General features: G+C 49.2%; 2 protein-coding genes across 25 annotated transcripts in view; one reads left to right on the top strand and one right to left on the bottom strand.

Annotated features, from left to right (window-relative positions):
• Window positions 1–2,019, bottom strand: part of Ankrd13a (ankyrin repeat domain 13A) — a 34,018-nt gene extending 31,999 nt beyond the window's left edge. The window contains exon 1 of one of the 2 annotated variants that reach the window (XM_076559971.1): window positions 1,753–2,019. In XM_076559971.1, the coding sequence (XP_076416086.1) occupies window positions 1,753–1,848 (96 nt within the window). In that variant the 5' untranslated portion in view covers window positions 1,849–2,019. The remainder of the gene's footprint in view (window positions 1–1,752) is intronic. The other variant, XM_076559970.1, reaches the window with a different exon arrangement.
• A 503-nt stretch (window positions 2,020–2,522) lies between these two features.
• Git2 (GIT ArfGAP 2) overlaps window positions 2,523–15,746 on the top strand; it is a 50,220-nt gene continuing 36,996 nt past the window's right edge. For 9 of the 23 annotated variants that reach the window (XM_076559953.1, XM_076559947.1, XM_076559969.1 and 6 more), the window contains exons 1-7: window positions 3,624–3,803; window positions 7,255–7,388; window positions 9,562–9,674; window positions 10,177–10,369; window positions 12,149–12,235; window positions 12,348–12,478; window positions 15,444–15,538. In XM_076559953.1, the coding sequence (XP_076416068.1) occupies window positions 3,752–3,803; window positions 7,255–7,388; window positions 9,562–9,674; window positions 10,177–10,369; window positions 12,149–12,235; window positions 12,348–12,478; window positions 15,444–15,538 (805 nt within the window). In that variant the 5' untranslated portion in view covers window positions 3,624–3,751. Of the gene's footprint in view, window positions 3,804–7,254; window positions 7,389–9,561; window positions 9,675–10,176; window positions 10,370–12,148; window positions 12,236–12,347; window positions 12,479–15,443; window positions 15,539–15,746 lie in introns of all 23 variants that reach the window. The other 14 variants (XM_076559962.1, XM_076559960.1, XM_076559955.1 and 11 more) reach the window with 6 other exon arrangements.

Raw genomic sequence — 15,746 nt, 5'->3', positions numbered from 1 at the left:
AGGTATACTGAGATGGTTGGCAGTGAATCATTCTCTCTGGGGGCATGTGTCATTATCTCTTTAACTCTTAAATAGTTACTGTGTCATCTAATTGAGAACAATGACTCTTACAAAACCGTGTTCTGTCTGGCTATTCCCCCGCCCCACGCTGAGGATGAAACCCAGGGCCTCCCACACAATAGACAAGTGCTGTACCACTGAGCTTTCTTATTTATTTTCAGACAGGCTCTCTCACTAAATTGCCCAGGCTAGCCTCCAAGATTGGAATCTTCCTGCTTCAATCTCGTGGGAGCTGTGGGTTCCTGGTGTACAGCACCACACCTGCCATGGGATCCTGTTTTTAAAATGAAAATAGTGAGTTCTGACTCTTCTCGGGTGCCCATACAACTTAAAACACACATGGCCAGCTGCAAACGAACACTTAGCAGAGCTGTTTAAACAGCAGGCCATGGAGTGTGCCCAGTGTTTACCAACCAGAACCACCAAAGGTTCTTAACAATTACAGAGTCGATGTTAAGTCATTCAAAAGCAGGCCTTGAACACACTGGATAAGAGGAACAGTAACAATCACGCCCGATTTCAGGAGTAATTGCACATCCTTATCGTATTTGCTAATATTTAGTATGGAACTCGAGGGCACCAATACCTACTAAAATTGCTACAGCGCCATTAATGCCATCGTCTCGGGCCAGGTGGTGGCTCAGCATTCAGGAGGCTACCTCCTAAGTAAGGGGCCAGCCTGGGCTACCTAGTGAATTCCAGGCTAAGCAAAGCAACACAGTGAGACCCTGTCTCAAAAAAAAAGGGGGGGGGGAAGGAGGAAAGAAAAACCAAGAAACCCAAACAACAAAATAAGAATATACATACAAGGCAAACGTGCAAACGTTCTCAACCAAGGCACCACTGACATCTGGAGTCACATAAACTCTGTTGTGGGTGGGTGGCTACCTTGAACACTGTAGGGCACAGCGGGGACCCTGGCCTCCACCCAAGTAGATGCTAAGAGCACCCACCTCCCAAGTATAACAACTAAAAATGTCTCCTTGCAGTGCCAAATGATCCCCATTGTCTCCAATTGAGAATCGCTGATTTTTGAGAAATGGCAATATATATAATTTTAAAGAAAAGCACTTCAGAACAGAGAGGGGTCCCAAGGGGTCTGAGCACCAGAGAGTCTCGAACTTTCCATCAGTCGTCCTGGGAAGCTCGTTACATTCTGATTCCTAGGCCCAGCCCCAGAACCATCAATCTAGACGAGTACTGGGTTTTCCCTCATCACCGCCAACATCCTCACCCTATGGGTACGGTAAAGGGACCCCCCCCCGGAACGTAACTGCTTTGCCCAAGGTCACAGGGGAGTTAGAACCGGGCCTCCGAAGCCAACCAAGGTCTTCCCCAGCACAAGGGTGGGTGTGTGTGTTGCTCTTCCGCCTTCAAGGCCATAAAGCTTCAAGGTGCATTCTGAGGCCAGCCAGCCTGAGATAAAAGATCCCGACTTGGTACTCATTAGCCTGGTGGCCTTGCGCAAGGCAAGTAGGCTCCAGGGTCTCTCGGTTTCCTTCCCGGTCAAGTGGAATTACAAGCATTCATTCCTAGCGACACTGGAAAAGGGATCCGGTACCAAAAGCCCTCGGCATAGGGCCCGGTCTACCGGAATCGCTCGATGCGGGTCCTAGCGGGGCCCGCAGAGCTCGAGGGTCGAGCGGGGCTCGGGAGGGGAACCGACCCCCGACTCCGCGCCGCGCACCTCACCTGGTCCCGCAGCTCCTTCTCCAGCTGCCGGTAGTCGTTGTTCCAGACCAGGAGGTGCAGCGGGAAGCGGCCGCTGGCGTCGCGGCCCGAGGACATGGCGAGGAGGCCGAGGTCCGGGCCTGACCGCCCGCCCGCCCGCCCGCCTGCCTGCCACCAGCCTCGACCCGACGGGGTCTCTCGGGGGCCCGCCGCCCGACTGGCCGGAGAGCGAGGGGAGGAGAGCGGCGAGCCGGCGAGTGCGGGGCGCGGCGGGCGGCGCGGGCCTCCGAGGCCGGAGCGGGCGGCGCTGGAGGCCCGGGGTCGCGGGCCGGGCTAGGGACCGGCTCGGGGACCCGCTCGGCCGCGCCCACCCCGCGCCCCGCGCACTCGCGCCCGCGCTGACAGCTCGCGCACCGACTGCCGCGGCCCGAACCGCCCCGAACAGGGAAGTGCGCGGGCCGTCCCACCGAGCGCCGCGGCGCGGGGGGGGACGCGGCCCCGCGACCGACCCGAGCCGCGCTCCATTTCGTCCCGCCGCACCCACTCCCACGCCGGGACACGCGACGATCAGAGTCATGGTGAACCGCGGAACCCCCTCCCCCGGGAGGCCAGAGATCCCCGCGGGAAAATTCCAGGATGCGCGCTCCCCCCCTCGACGCTCTCCCCCCCCGCTCCAGCCCTCTCCAATGGTTCGCTCCACAACCGGGCCCCTTCCATTGGCTCTGCAGCCCCGGGGGTGCGAGCGGAGGCCTGGAGCAAACCATCCCTCCGGCTGGTGCCCTTCCACGACTGGTCAGAAGCCATTTTGGAAGTGGGCAACACGAAATCGTTTTTCACGGAAGAACTGTACCCTGGAGAGGTGGCCCCCCCGGTTACCCTCATGATAACGGGGTGGTTGTGACTCTGGGCTAATACTACACTTTGAATCTGAACTGGGTGGTTCTTTGTGGGGAGGTTGTCCGATGCCTTGTAGGAGGGTGAGCGCTGCCTCTTCGATGCCATCAGCACGCTCCCCAAAACTGTCTCCAGACGTTGGCAGTCATCCCCTGGAGGAGAAAAGTCGCCCCGTTGGAAAACACTGTTTTTGTCTGAGTTCCCAAACTCGGCTCTAGTTCAGTGTACTTACCGTGAAGGTTTACCCCGCATCAGGCTCATTAACCTAGCCCTTCAGATTTAGGACTGCGGCCCAAAGGACTTAGAGAGTGTCCAGGTTGGCCCACCATATGCACACGTAAAATTCATCCTCTGGGCTGCGGCTCCCGGGCTCTGTATCTTGTTGACACCACCACGAAGAACCAAGTGTCGTGTCTGCCCAGATGTTCGCAGCTGCCACGACGAAGTTGTCCAGTGCAACAACACGCAAGCATTTTGCTCTCCCCTCTTGGCTTTTGACATACACCCAGCTTTTCAGATGAGCGCAAGGGCCGGTCAAGGGTTCCCACCGACCTAGTCCATTCTCCTCGGGGCTGGAGTCCTTGAAGACTGAGGGGGAGCTAAGACGGGATTCGTAACGTCAAGATGGTACCTAAGATCTTTAATGGAGGAGTGTGGTGAACCATCAAACGTGATCACGCTGGAGAGATGGGCATGACCCGTGCTTCTGGGAATCACTAAATGAACTGTTGTCCCCGGGAGATTATATGTTTAGAGTTTTTGTCGCAAAGTTCTGCTTCTCCCTCTGGTACGAATCAGTACTGGCTCGAGGAGTCACTTCCCAAAAGGGAGAGCCCAAACGCCAGAGTATTTAAGAGACAGGTAAAGGATGCTCAGGCAGACCTCTGCCCTCATTCAACATGGCGATAAGGAAGCGTGCCCTTTCCGGTCACATGACCGCCCCCCCCCGCCAGGCTCAGCGGGACGTCTCCCCCCGCGCATGCGCAGTGTGCCGGGGCTGCTAAGGCGCTGAGGGGGAGAGGCGCCGCCAGCGCCGCCGGGGAGGGGGGACCCGTTAGAGCGGAAGCGCAGCCGCCGCCGCCGCCTCTGCCGTCGCGGGGGGTTCCCGGCAGGTGAAGCGGGAGCCATGTCGAAGCGGCTCCGGAGCAGCGACGTGTGCGCCGACTGCAGCGGGCCGGGTGAGTGACGCCGCCGCCGCCGCCGCCGCCGGCGGGGCCCGCTCGCCGCACTCTCGGGGACCGGGACCCCCTTGGCGGGGGCGGTCCCCGGCGGGCGGAGGGTGGACTGCGGCCCAGCCACGCCGATCCCCCCAACCCCGGGCCGCCGGGCCGCCGGGGCGCGAGCCGCTCCCGGGCCTGTCAGCCGCGCGGGGCTCCCGGGGGGTGGAGGGGGGTCCCTCCCTCCCGCGGCCCGGCCGAGGACACCGGCGACGGGCCCCGGGAGCGGAGCGGACCGGACGGGGCGGGAAAGCCGGTGACAAGTCAGACGCGGGCGGCCCGAGGCTGCAGGTGTTTCCCCTTCCCGGTGTCGTCCCCCCCCCCCCGCCCTGCCCTGCCCCGCCCCGCCCGTGCGTGTGCGCGACCCCGAGTGGAGGATTGCCCTGCGCCCGGCACCCGCTCCCGGGAGCGGAGACAGCCCTACCTAGCTCGGGGGTGTTGGAGGGTCTAAGTTCCCACCGGATTGCGCTTCGGCGTGACCTTGGACTGATGACTTCACTTGTTCAAACCTTGATTTCCTCGTTTTTTTTTTACCGCCCCCCTCCCCGCCCCGATGGAAACTTTGGCCAGACCCGTGCGCCGTGGTCAATGGATAGTCTCTAGGGATCGCCTCTTTTGTATGGTGTGGCTCAGTTCAGAACCCTCGTAGTTCCTTCGGCTAAAGTTTGGGTTCAGAGTGGTACCAAACACACACACAGAGTCCGGGACATCGAACGGCCCAAACGGTTCTTACTGTAGCTAGGATTTGGATTGGAAGATCGGATCTCGTTTAGTAACTGGAACCCCATGGACAGGTCCCGATTCAGATTTTTTTTTTTTTTTTTTTTGGTCCTTGTTTTGGTTCTTGGACTGGATTAACTTCGAGTTCGCAGTCACTTAACACGTTAGAGGACTTTCCTGGTCCAGCAGGGTTTGGTAAACAATCTTAATGAAGTCACTGAACACCAGCGGCTTGCAACTGTTCTCCTGTTCATCTTGTCATTTAGAAGCAGAGGCCTGATTTTACATGGTGCTGTGGTAACCCTTACGTATGTCGTGGCCCTCGGTACTGCGGGCTAACAGTTCAGGTGGAAGATGAGGACAGGCAGGGAGGGTTTTTAATCCTCATAATGTAAGCCAGGTTTATACACACTATCATTTTCTCTAAAAATGTCGTTTGTTCCGCTTCCTCCTTTTCTTGCCTGTTTTCCGTTGATTCATGTGTGCCTAACTTAAAACTTCCTCTTGGGATGCACGTTCCTTACCTCTCGGGAGGAAGGTACACGGCAAAGGCAGATTGCCTGCCCTTGCCACCCTGAGTACCGTCTTGTCCATTTGTGGCCCTTCAGGACCTTTTCTCTTGTTTCATATTAGCTGTCTTGAATGCCAAAATCTAGAAGGGCTTGAGTCACTTCCTTCCTGTTTTGAAGATAATGTGGCTACCTTGAAGGGTGAACGAGCAACTAGGAATTTGTACTGCCTCTTGAGCACAGCTCAGGTGGAGGGTTACCTGTAAGATTAGGGCTCCTTTGACATCCTAATGATAAGGCCATCTCAAAAGATACTCAAATACTTAACTCTCCTGGACAAAATTTTCATAAGATGGCGGGGGGGGCACACAGATACTTTTGAAGTCTATTTGTGGTGTTCATGGAGCCTTAAAAAACCCTGCCTTCCAGATAAACTGGAAGGGCTTCACCCAGTCTCATTCATAAAAGCTTGATTTTCATTTTCCGTGTGGTCAAGTATTCTTTCCTTGGGATTCTGATCCATGGTGTTTGAGTGATTAATGGAGACCCTTGCTTACTACATCTTAAACCATTGCTCCCTTTTTCCTGGCTGATTTGTGCAGGAGTGCTGTGAGCCTCTGATAATGAGAAGCAGAGCCACCTCCAGTCTTAGTACTGACAGATGGACGCAGGAAGCAGTGTTGCTACAGTCTGTGCAGGGTCCCCCTGCTTCCCTCTCCCCTCCGCAGCACGCACAGCAGCACCTGTGGTTAAGCTTGCCGGCTCCTTTTCTGTTTTGTTTTCGAGAAGACACTTCACTATGATTAAGTCTTGTTTACCTCGCTGGTGCTGGGGCTCACAATTGCTAGGAGAGCCACACGCCCAGCCCTGATTTCTTGTTTGTTTTTAAGGAACCTAGTTCATGTAAAATGCATCATTCCTGTGCCCCCATGACAGACACTTTATTTACTCTTTACATTGTCCCTCCCCTCTTCTCACCCTGGGAGGACACTCAAAGAAGTAACTTGCCTCAGATTATTGCACAAGAAGTGTGGCAGAGTTGGGGTTCAAACCGTGGACTGTTTGTCTCCATAACCAGCCCTCTTAACCACTGTATTCTCTGGCTCCCAGGATATGTCTTTGATTGAAACCCCATAGCTTTTCATTATATGGCTTGAAAGGGTTAGAGTAAACTGTTTAAAATGGTAAGGATGATATACATGCATTTTAGAGATTTTTGTGGACATTGAAGAATTTTTAAATATAACCCTTAGGCCAGGCGGCTGGCATAGCACCTCTTGTCACTCTGCTGTGAGTCTGATGGAATGGGAAAGGCCTGTCTTTATTTGGGGTTTCTAAAGCTCAGTTTACTTACCCAGATCCACCCTGTCCACCTAGTGTAAATTATTCCTCTTATGAAAGGTTGTCTGATGAAGTTCTGTGGATTTCAAAGGAAAAAATTCTAGTACCCAACAAGAAGTACTGTTCCCTTGGTTTGTCTTTATCTGTGAGGCCCCTTCCTTCAAGTCAGCTGCAAGACTGGGTCCAGCAGGTTGTCTAAAACAACTGGTGTGGTCATAGAGCATCACCTTGGCAGAGTGGGCACCCTCTTCCCTGCCCTCAGAAGAGCTGAGTGCTTCTGCAGTTCTCTTCTGGCTTTCTGTTAGCATGTGGGGCTTGACTTCCTGCACTGGGCAGCAGTGAGTTCACTGTTTATCTTCGATACTGTTACTCGGATAATTCACTGTCGAGATTATTCAGTCTTATTCACAGAGATGGACTCAAAATGATTCATCGAGCTGAAGGAGGATGGAGCTCAATGGTAGAGTGCTTGCCTAGCGTGGACAAGCCCCAGGTTCAGTCCCTAGCACTACAAGAAAGGAAACAGGAGAATGATCCGCCCCTGCTCACTCCTTCAGTCTGCTGCTTTAACGTTCTGTAAGAGTTGTGTCTGTGGTGGTCGATCCACATTCAGGCTGCAGACTGTGGCCTACACAGGAAGGTAGCTGATATGTAAGGCTGTGAGTCTTAGTTAACATTGTGCCTAATCCGTCATTTGGACAGGATTCTCAGGCTGGTCCATCCGATTCTATGTTGAGGATGTTCTGTTGTTTTCTTAGAAACCAAATATCAGCCATCTTTCACCATCATGTTTATAGCAGCCAATTAGTGTCCTTGCCACTGAGGTGTCGTTCTTCTTCCAGATCCTTCCTGGGCATCAGTAAACAGGGGAACTTTTATATGTGACGAGTGTTGCAGTGTTCATCGGAGTCTAGGGCGCCATATCTCCCAAGTAAGGCATCTTAAACACACACCATGGCCTCCAACACTGCTTCAGGTAAATGATAAGAAAAATTTTCATAATTGGAAATTTGTGGTTTAGAGAGTGTTATTTTATCAACTAAAAGATCTCCTAATATACATCTTAAATCTTATAAAAATGTTTGGATCATAATTGGATAAAGTGCTGTGCCCTTTGTATAGTATAAAATATTGTCCTGTATTGAAATAGTTATCTATTCTTTCTTTGCTCACCAAACATAATTTTGTTCCCCTAAACGGAGTTATACCTAGACAAATGTATCAATAGACTGTATCAATAGAAATCTAAATTTCTCAGTTAGTTTTTCACTGCTGATTTTCTAGATTGTCAACAGAAATTGTTTTGTTTTATTTGAGACAAGAGTCTCACTATGTAGCCCTGGCTGGTCTTGAACTCACAGACATCCTTCTGGCTCTGCTTCCTAAGTGCTAGGATTAAAGGTGTGCACTACTATGCCCAGGTTCAGAAATTATTTTTTAATTTCTTTTTAATGCATTGATGTTTTGCCTGCGTGTGTGTTTGTATGAGGGTGTTGGGATCCCCTAAAACTGGAGATATAGCGGTGATCTGCTATGAGTGCTGGGAATTGAACCCGGGTCCTCTGGAAGAACAGCCAGTGCTCTTAACTACTGAGCCATTCTTCAGTCCCCAGAAATTATTTTTGTTTTTTTAACTTTTTTTAGATTTATTTATTTTTATATGTATAAGTATTTTTCCTGCATGTATGTATATGCCCACAGAGGCCAGAAGAAGACATAGGATCTCCTGAAACTGGATTTACAAATGATTGTGAACCACCATGTGGGTGCTGGGACTCAAACCCAGGTCTTCTGCAAGAGCAGCCAATGCTTGGTTAGAACACTGAGCCATCCCTCCAGCTACTGGAAATTATTTTTAAAAAGTCTATCTATCATATATAGTGTGATGAATGATCCTAAAAGCCACTGCTAAGAAACTTTTCATTAACACTAGATTCCTGAGTACCTGCTCACATTTTTAGACCATTTTTTCTTGCTTTGATAAAAGCATAGATTGGGATTCCTCAGAAATATCTTCAATATCTGAAGGTTTTTTTAAAGCCCCCACTGTCAGAGACTAAGTGGGCATGTTTTGATTGCACGCCTAACACTTGTCGGGGTCTTTGTCTTATTTGGGATCTGATGTCATGTTCCTTGTACTTCTATTTGGGGTACACATTCCTCATTCTTCTGAAACTCGGGATTAATTGTGCGCTGTAGATGGAGTTTTTCATTGGAACATTTTTACAGTGTACAGAAGGATTATTCTACAACAGTACATTTTGTGATTTTTGTCTGAATACACATCTCACTAAATCTGCAACAGCTGTACACGGTGCCCCTTAAACTTGAATGAGCCAAGGTACCACAGCAAGTGCTTTGGGTTGCTGATAATTGAGCTGCCCAAACAGACGGGCCTTTCTAGGACTCCTGTTTGGAAATGAAGTTGAGATGTTTGTCTACTTAACCCAGGCAGTGGTGGTACATGCCTTTAATCCAAGCACTCAGGAAGTGAGTTTCAGGACAGCTAGGGCTACACAGAGAAACCCTGTCTCCAAAAAACAAAACAACCAAACAAAAAAGTTCGCCTTAGAAGTTTCCAAAGGCCCATTCTCACATGAAAGGAGTGTGCTGCTCCTAGGTCTGTCTTTGTTTACCGTTTTAGAGTTTACAAATGGTCCAGAGATGAGTAATTGAAATTGCTGGGGTTGACACTAAGGCATCAGATTCTAAAGGATGGAACATGATGGGACGTGTGAGAGAGAGAGCACTCAAATATTTGTTTATTGCATTACTTTATTTAAGAGTTTATAACTAACAATTATTAGTAAAATATTTTTAAATAGGTGGATTTAATGAAAAGTATTAAGTGAATAGTGTGTATGTGGGTAAAATAACATTTGTTCAGGCAGGGAAATGCCACCCTAAAGCATCAGTCAGTTTTCCTTCAGTTTGTAAGTTTGTGCAATCAAGCTGGATTTGGCTATCCTACAAGCAAAGCCGAATCATACCTCGAGCTCCTCAGTCTCCCTTTACGATCAGAAATAGTAATGGAGTGGTACACAGACGTGGTAGTGTTTTAATGGAGTGTTATTTTTCCATGTTTTTTTTACCGATTCTTTTTGACTATTTAAGGAAATAAAATATCATTTCATACTGTTTGGTTTCAGATGGTTGAGACCTTGTATAACAATGGTGCTAATTCTATATGGGAGCATTCTCTGCTGGACCCCGCATCTATTATGAGTGGAAGACGGAAAGCTAATCCGCAGGATAAAGTGCAGTGAGTGGAATGTTTCTAACTCCTTCTGTTTCTTTACAACAAACGACCCAATTGGAAGGGATGTGGCTGTTTTGATCGGCCTTGTGCCTGAGCATTTTCTGTTAGAAAGGCAGAGTGAGGCAGGAGGCCATTGCTTGCTTGGTCAGCCAACTGAACTTAATCATTTCTCCAGTTGGAGACCGGAGCTTGGCAAGTAGGTGTGATCAGAACTAGTGGCAGTCAGACCAGAAACCTGGCTTCTGGCAGCATTCTGCCCAGTGCCTCACCTAGAACGAGGACTAAATGCTGCTTCCCCCTGGGGTTCCATCAGCTAAGGAGGTTGGAAAGGGAAGAAGGATGCTATAGAAAGTGGTGGTCTGTACTGTGTTTGCAGACCAGGTCTTCAGCACTGCTGAAATGTAGTCTCAAGTTGGGGGGTGTGGTCACTTCCTCTTACGATACAAAGAATGAGAGATGTGTCTGAACTGTAAGTGAACTATTTTCTCTTTTGTTTTCAAACCAGCCCCAATAAAGCAGAATTCATCAGAGCCAAGTATCAGATGTTAGCGTTTGTCCACCGACTGCCCTGCCGTGACGATGACAGCGTGACTGCCAAAGACCTCAGTAAGGTGGGCGCTCTCTTCCCAGTCCCAGGAGCCTGCCGACCGTGGGCTGCCTCACCAGGGGGAAGTGTGACTGCCAAAGACCTCAGTAAGGTGGGCGCACTCTTCCCAGTCCCAGGGGCCTGCCAACCGTGGGCTGCCTCACTAGGGGGAAGAAACGGATCTCTCCCGAACCTTTAACTGACCGCTTTCTGCTGCAGTTGTCTCTTAAATGGCAGTCACTCCTCCTCTTGGACATGCTAGACAAACAGGAAAAAGAAGTGTCTCAGAATCAGTCCCTTTTCCTCTTTTTAAGAGTTTTAATTAATTTGTGCTTCTCAGTATAGTTTTCACATACATATTTTGGTAAGTTCTGTACTTGGAAATTGTTATTTTCAAAGGAGTGTTTCTGAAAGAAGGGCCTAGGAAGTTTTTAGGATGCTTGTTTCTAGGAGACGAGAACAGCAGAGGCAGGAGTGCAGGGCTGGGATCTTCAGAAGGGAGAGTGTGGCTAGAGCTGGTGCACACATGGTCTGTTATGCTGGTGAGCTGGCGCTTTCTCTGGGGGCCTTGAGTGTCTGGGAGATGCTGTAGAAATGCACGTCTTAACTCTTGGAGCAGTGCTTTGAACTGGATGTTCACTCAACAGAGCATGTGCCCAATTCAGAACACTAATTTTACATATATACATATATATGTTTTCTACTAATTAGTAAGACTTAAATAGTTTCTCTCCTTTTTTACCAAATAAAAAATACAGCCAGGTGTGGTGGCATGCATCTTTAATCCTCGGCTTTTGGGAGGCAGAGGCAGGGAGACAGCTGTGAATTCAAGGCCAGCCCGGTCTAAATAGTGAGTTCCAGCCAGCCAGGACTACATAGTAAGACCTTGTGTAAAAGTGTGTGTGTGTGTGTGTGTGTGTGTGTGTGTGTGTGTGTGTGTGTGTGTGTTTAAAATTAATAATAATAATAATAATAATAATAATAATAATAATAATAATAATAATACAACGTGGGGCTGGAGAGATGGATCACCAATTAAGAGTGAGTGCATAGTGTTCTGCAGATGACCCACATCAGATGACTCACAACCACCTGTAACTCTAGCTCCAGGGGTTCTGACACCCTCTTCTGGCCTCTGTGGGCATCTGCGTTCACTCAGTGTGCACATACATACATACTACCTATAATTAAAAATAAAAACCAAAACAAAACAAAAAAAGGGGGCTACAGTGGGTTTCTCTGTTCCTGTGGTGTCAATCACTGCATCTGGAGCAGTTCTAGATTAAACTTGAGGGAAAGCTTTTCTGTGATAATAAGGATTTGGTGTAGCACAGGCCTGTTTCCCACCAACAGCAACCTCTTGAAAGCTTTGTGTGGATAGATGAACAATGCAGATTGATAGTGGATGGTGTAAGGCAGGTGTGCAGCTTATGCAGTGGGCAGCTTGAGATCAGCAGTACCCATGGCAGCAGCAAATAATTACGAGTGTAGCAGCGTCTGAGTTTTGAAACATTTCCTGTATCATTGAATCCTCACAATAACCCCATTGGCAGATGGCACCATGGTACCCAGGTTCCGCTGCCCAAAGAATTTTTCTCAGCTCACACAGCTGGAAGGCAATGGGCCTTGAAGTCCATTCCACCCAACCGCAGTCTCCTTCTTGTGCTTCCCACTCGGGTCATAGTTGTGCCCCTACCTGGCAGGCCCCACACTGGGTAGACTGGCCTTTGCAGTTCTGGCTCCTTGTGGATAAAACGTGCAAGACTCACTCAGCCTGCAGCCATTGTGTCAGCAGAGGCCTCCCATCTTCCTGAGCCAAATAAAGATCTGCTACTAGTGGAGCATGTCACCTGACACTTCTCACAGCTACTCTTTCTTGTCTCTTTTCCAGCAACTCCACTCAAGTGTGCGAACAGGGAACCTGGAGACCTGTCTGAGATTGCTGTCTCTAGGAGCCCAAGCCAACTTCTTCCATCCTGTACGGAGACCTCAGTTGGTTCAGATATTAGATTGAAAATGAGTTGCACTGGAATAGGCCAAGTTTACTTAGTTTGATTTTTTTTTTGTCTACTTTTATTAATAATTCTTAGGAAAAAGGAAGCACTCCACTCCACGTCGCCTCCAAAGCAGGACAGATTTTACAGGCTGAATTATTGGCAGTATACGGAGCTGACCCAGGCACTCAAGATTCCAGTGGGAAGACTCCTGTTGATTATGCAAGGTGAGGGCCTGGAGGGCTGGCTTTGCCTGTGAGCTGAGTAGGATTCCTTGTTAAGTGACTGAATTGTGTATGGCTTGTGTTCAGTCCCTTTTGAGATTTATATTCTATAATAATAGATTTTGTTGTTGTTGTTGTTGTTGATAGAATGTTTGTTGATGAAGATTTTTCAACATAGGCAAGATCAGGGAATCTAGAACCATAAACTGGGGTGTTTAACTTCCAGTCTTTATAACAAATGGTGTTCAAGCCATAGCATACAAATCAGGTATCAAGAATTGGGAGTTGGGGTGGCTGGAGAATACACTCAGTGGTTAAGATCACCGGCTGCTCTTGCAGAGGACTGGGGCTCAGGGTTCAGTTTCCAGCACCACGTGGTACCTCATCTGTAGCTCTAGTTCTAGGGGTTCCTCCAAGGGCACCAGGCACACATGAAATGCACTTACATGCAAGCAGAACATTTACACATAAAAATAAATAAATCTTAATTGTAAAAATTAAATAAAAGAATTAGAGAGGAGGCTAGGGAAATGGCTCACTGAGTGACGTGCTCGCCTGTAAGCCTGAGGAATGAAATGGGGCTAGAAGCACCGCAGGGCTGGAGCATTGGCCTAGCATGTGTGGGCAAGTTCAGTCCCTGGCATTGGGGGCAAATACAGTACCCACTCTTCAAGTTTTTAATACATCTTTAATTTTTTCCTGCTGTGGTTTTGTTTTGTTTGGGGGCCCAGGCTGATCTTGAACTTCTGAACTTACACAAACTTCTTACTGTGTGCCCCTGAGTAACTGGGGCTGCAGGCACACCACCACGCCCTGCTGCAGCTGAAATGCCAGAGTGGGGAGGAACTCCACAGGGTTAAATACAAACCTGCAGGTGCCGGTGATGGAAGGTGGCTAGCTTTCCTTCTCTTCCCAGATTCATTTTATTAACTATGAAGCAGCATGTTCTGCTTCACGAAGAATTAAATGGGAAACAACAAACTCTGTCCCAGAATCTGGAAGAGGGGACTAATGAATGCCTGAAGGAATGGAGGCAAGATGATAAATGAATCGTTGATAAATGGACAGTTAGCCATGTGGTGTTTCGTTTTGTTTTGTTTTCCTTTGAGACAGGGTCTGACTCTAACCCAGGCTGGCCTTAAATTCCCAGAAATATTCCTGCAGGTGCTCTCCTCTCTCCCCCATGCTATGATTATAGGTGTGAACTGCCACACCCCTCCGTGTGACTCAAAGGTAAAAGCCCTGTCACACAGCCCTGAAAACCAGAGTGTGGTCCCCAGAACCCACATGCAAAGCCAGGTGTGCTTCATACATCTGTAATCCCAGCACCCACAGCAAGATGGGAAGCAGAGGGCAGAGTCATAAAGCTTGTGAGCCAGCTGTCCTGGTGTGTGCAGTGTGGCAAAAACCAGAGAGACCCTGCCTAATAAGACAGAAGGCAAGAACCCACCACCAAAAGTCCCCTGAACCACATACATGCCATGAAATCCATAATAAATTTAAAAAGCCCATGTAAGGGGCTGTGGAGATGGCCACTGATTAAAGCCCTTGCCGTGCAAGCCTAAAGACCAGAGCTCCCACAGACAGATGCCTTGTGAGCATGGTGGTCCTCCTGTATTCCAGCAGTAGACGGCAGAGACAAGGATCCTGTGGCTAGCTGACTAGCAAGACTAGCTGTGTCATCAAGTTCTGGGTTCACTCAAGACTCTGCCTCCCTGATAAGGTGGAGAGCAGTCATGGAAGATTCCTGATGTAGGCTTTGAATATCCATATACATGTGCATACACACACACACACACACACACACACACACACACACACACACGGGGCCACATACGTGCAAACGTGTTTCATACACACCACACACACTGACATGTAACAGAAAGTGAGCTTATGTAAAGTTTCTTTATTGTGGCCCCAGTGATCTTTGAGGAGTGGGTTCGATTTGGACCCATGAAGGAGGAACTAAAACATCCTCAAGAGAGGAAAGACAGTCCAGGGTGGGAGGTGGGGATGGACCGAGTGTGTTCATCACCGTGGAGATGGGCCTGGAGGAGCTGAGGGGTGGTGAGAGGAATGCAGTGTTTGATCAGCTCTGCTGGACCACACTGCTCCATTTCAGCCAGCACAGAGCGACCTCCGCCAGATGCACCACCACAGACCAGCACCACGGGGCAGTTCACGATTTCACAAACAGTTACCGACTGAGAAGACAGGGCGTCTGTTAGATTCCGATACGTGCAGCAGGTCAGGAAGTGTGTGGAGAGAGAAACTGGCTGAAGCTAGATTTGATCTTTGAGGATAACAGAATCCAAAGTAAACGCTTTTTTCACTTTGGAATCTCTTGTGTACTTTGCATATAATAGTGTCGGTGTAAAAGTTTACTAATATGCTAAAAGGATTCCAAACAGCCTAAATATTTTATGAATAAAGAAAGGCAGACACTGTTTCATGTTGCAGAAATGGCAGATACAGAGGCAGAAGTAGCTGCAGGGATGAGTTCTGCATCAGGTTAATCTGCCTTGAAGCCCTTGAAGTGATTTCTGCCTTGTAGGCTCAGACCCAAGGCCAGCTGGCCACAGGCATCAGGATCATGTGGAGGAAGGGTCTTCCTTCTTCGGAACGTTGGCCTGGGGCTGTTCTGTCCTTACTGATCAGAGTTCCCAAGGCTGGATATTTCTGGGAATACTCTGGTTGACTTTTGCGAACCTCTTCTATGTATTAGTTTGATTTTTTCCACCTCATGAAATGAACTCAGGAGTCTTGACACATTTGTGAAGGGAAGAGGGTGGCTGGGTAGGGGCCCTGGCTCCTGGAGGAGACACTGAAAGCCATGAGTCAGCCGAGCACAGATTCCCGAGAGAGAGTCGCGTTTGATAGCCTCTCAGGTGTCTCAGAACGGCCTGTGCTCTTCTGACTCAGTGCCAGCGCGCTGGGCTGTGTCAATGGTGCTTTGTCTTCTTGGTAGGCAAGGAGGGCACCATGAGCTGGCGGAGCGCCTCGTGGAGATACAGTACGAGCTGACTGACAGACTGGCCTTCTACCTCTGCGGCAGGAAACCAGGTGAGGGAGAGGAGGGCAGCCCTGCTCCACCTCGAATCTGGAAAAACAGGTCCGGACAGCATTTTTATGACTTCCTCTGCTTTAAACTAGCCTCAAGAAGATTGCCATAGGGTTTCTTTTTGGAAGGATACCATAACTGCAGAATTTTTGTGTTTGTTTAGGTTTTGCTTTTTAGATAGGGTCTCACAGTGTATCCCACCTTGGCCTG

The sequence above is a fragment of the Peromyscus maniculatus genome, chromosome 23, assembly GCF_049852395.1.
Source record: "Peromyscus maniculatus bairdii isolate BWxNUB_F1_BW_parent chromosome 23, HU_Pman_BW_mat_3.1, whole genome shotgun sequence".
Classification (NCBI taxonomy): Eukaryota; Metazoa; Chordata; class Mammalia; order Rodentia; family Cricetidae; genus Peromyscus; species Peromyscus maniculatus.
Note: the sequence above shows the minus strand (reverse complement) of the source record. Positions and strands in the feature narration are given on the sequence as shown.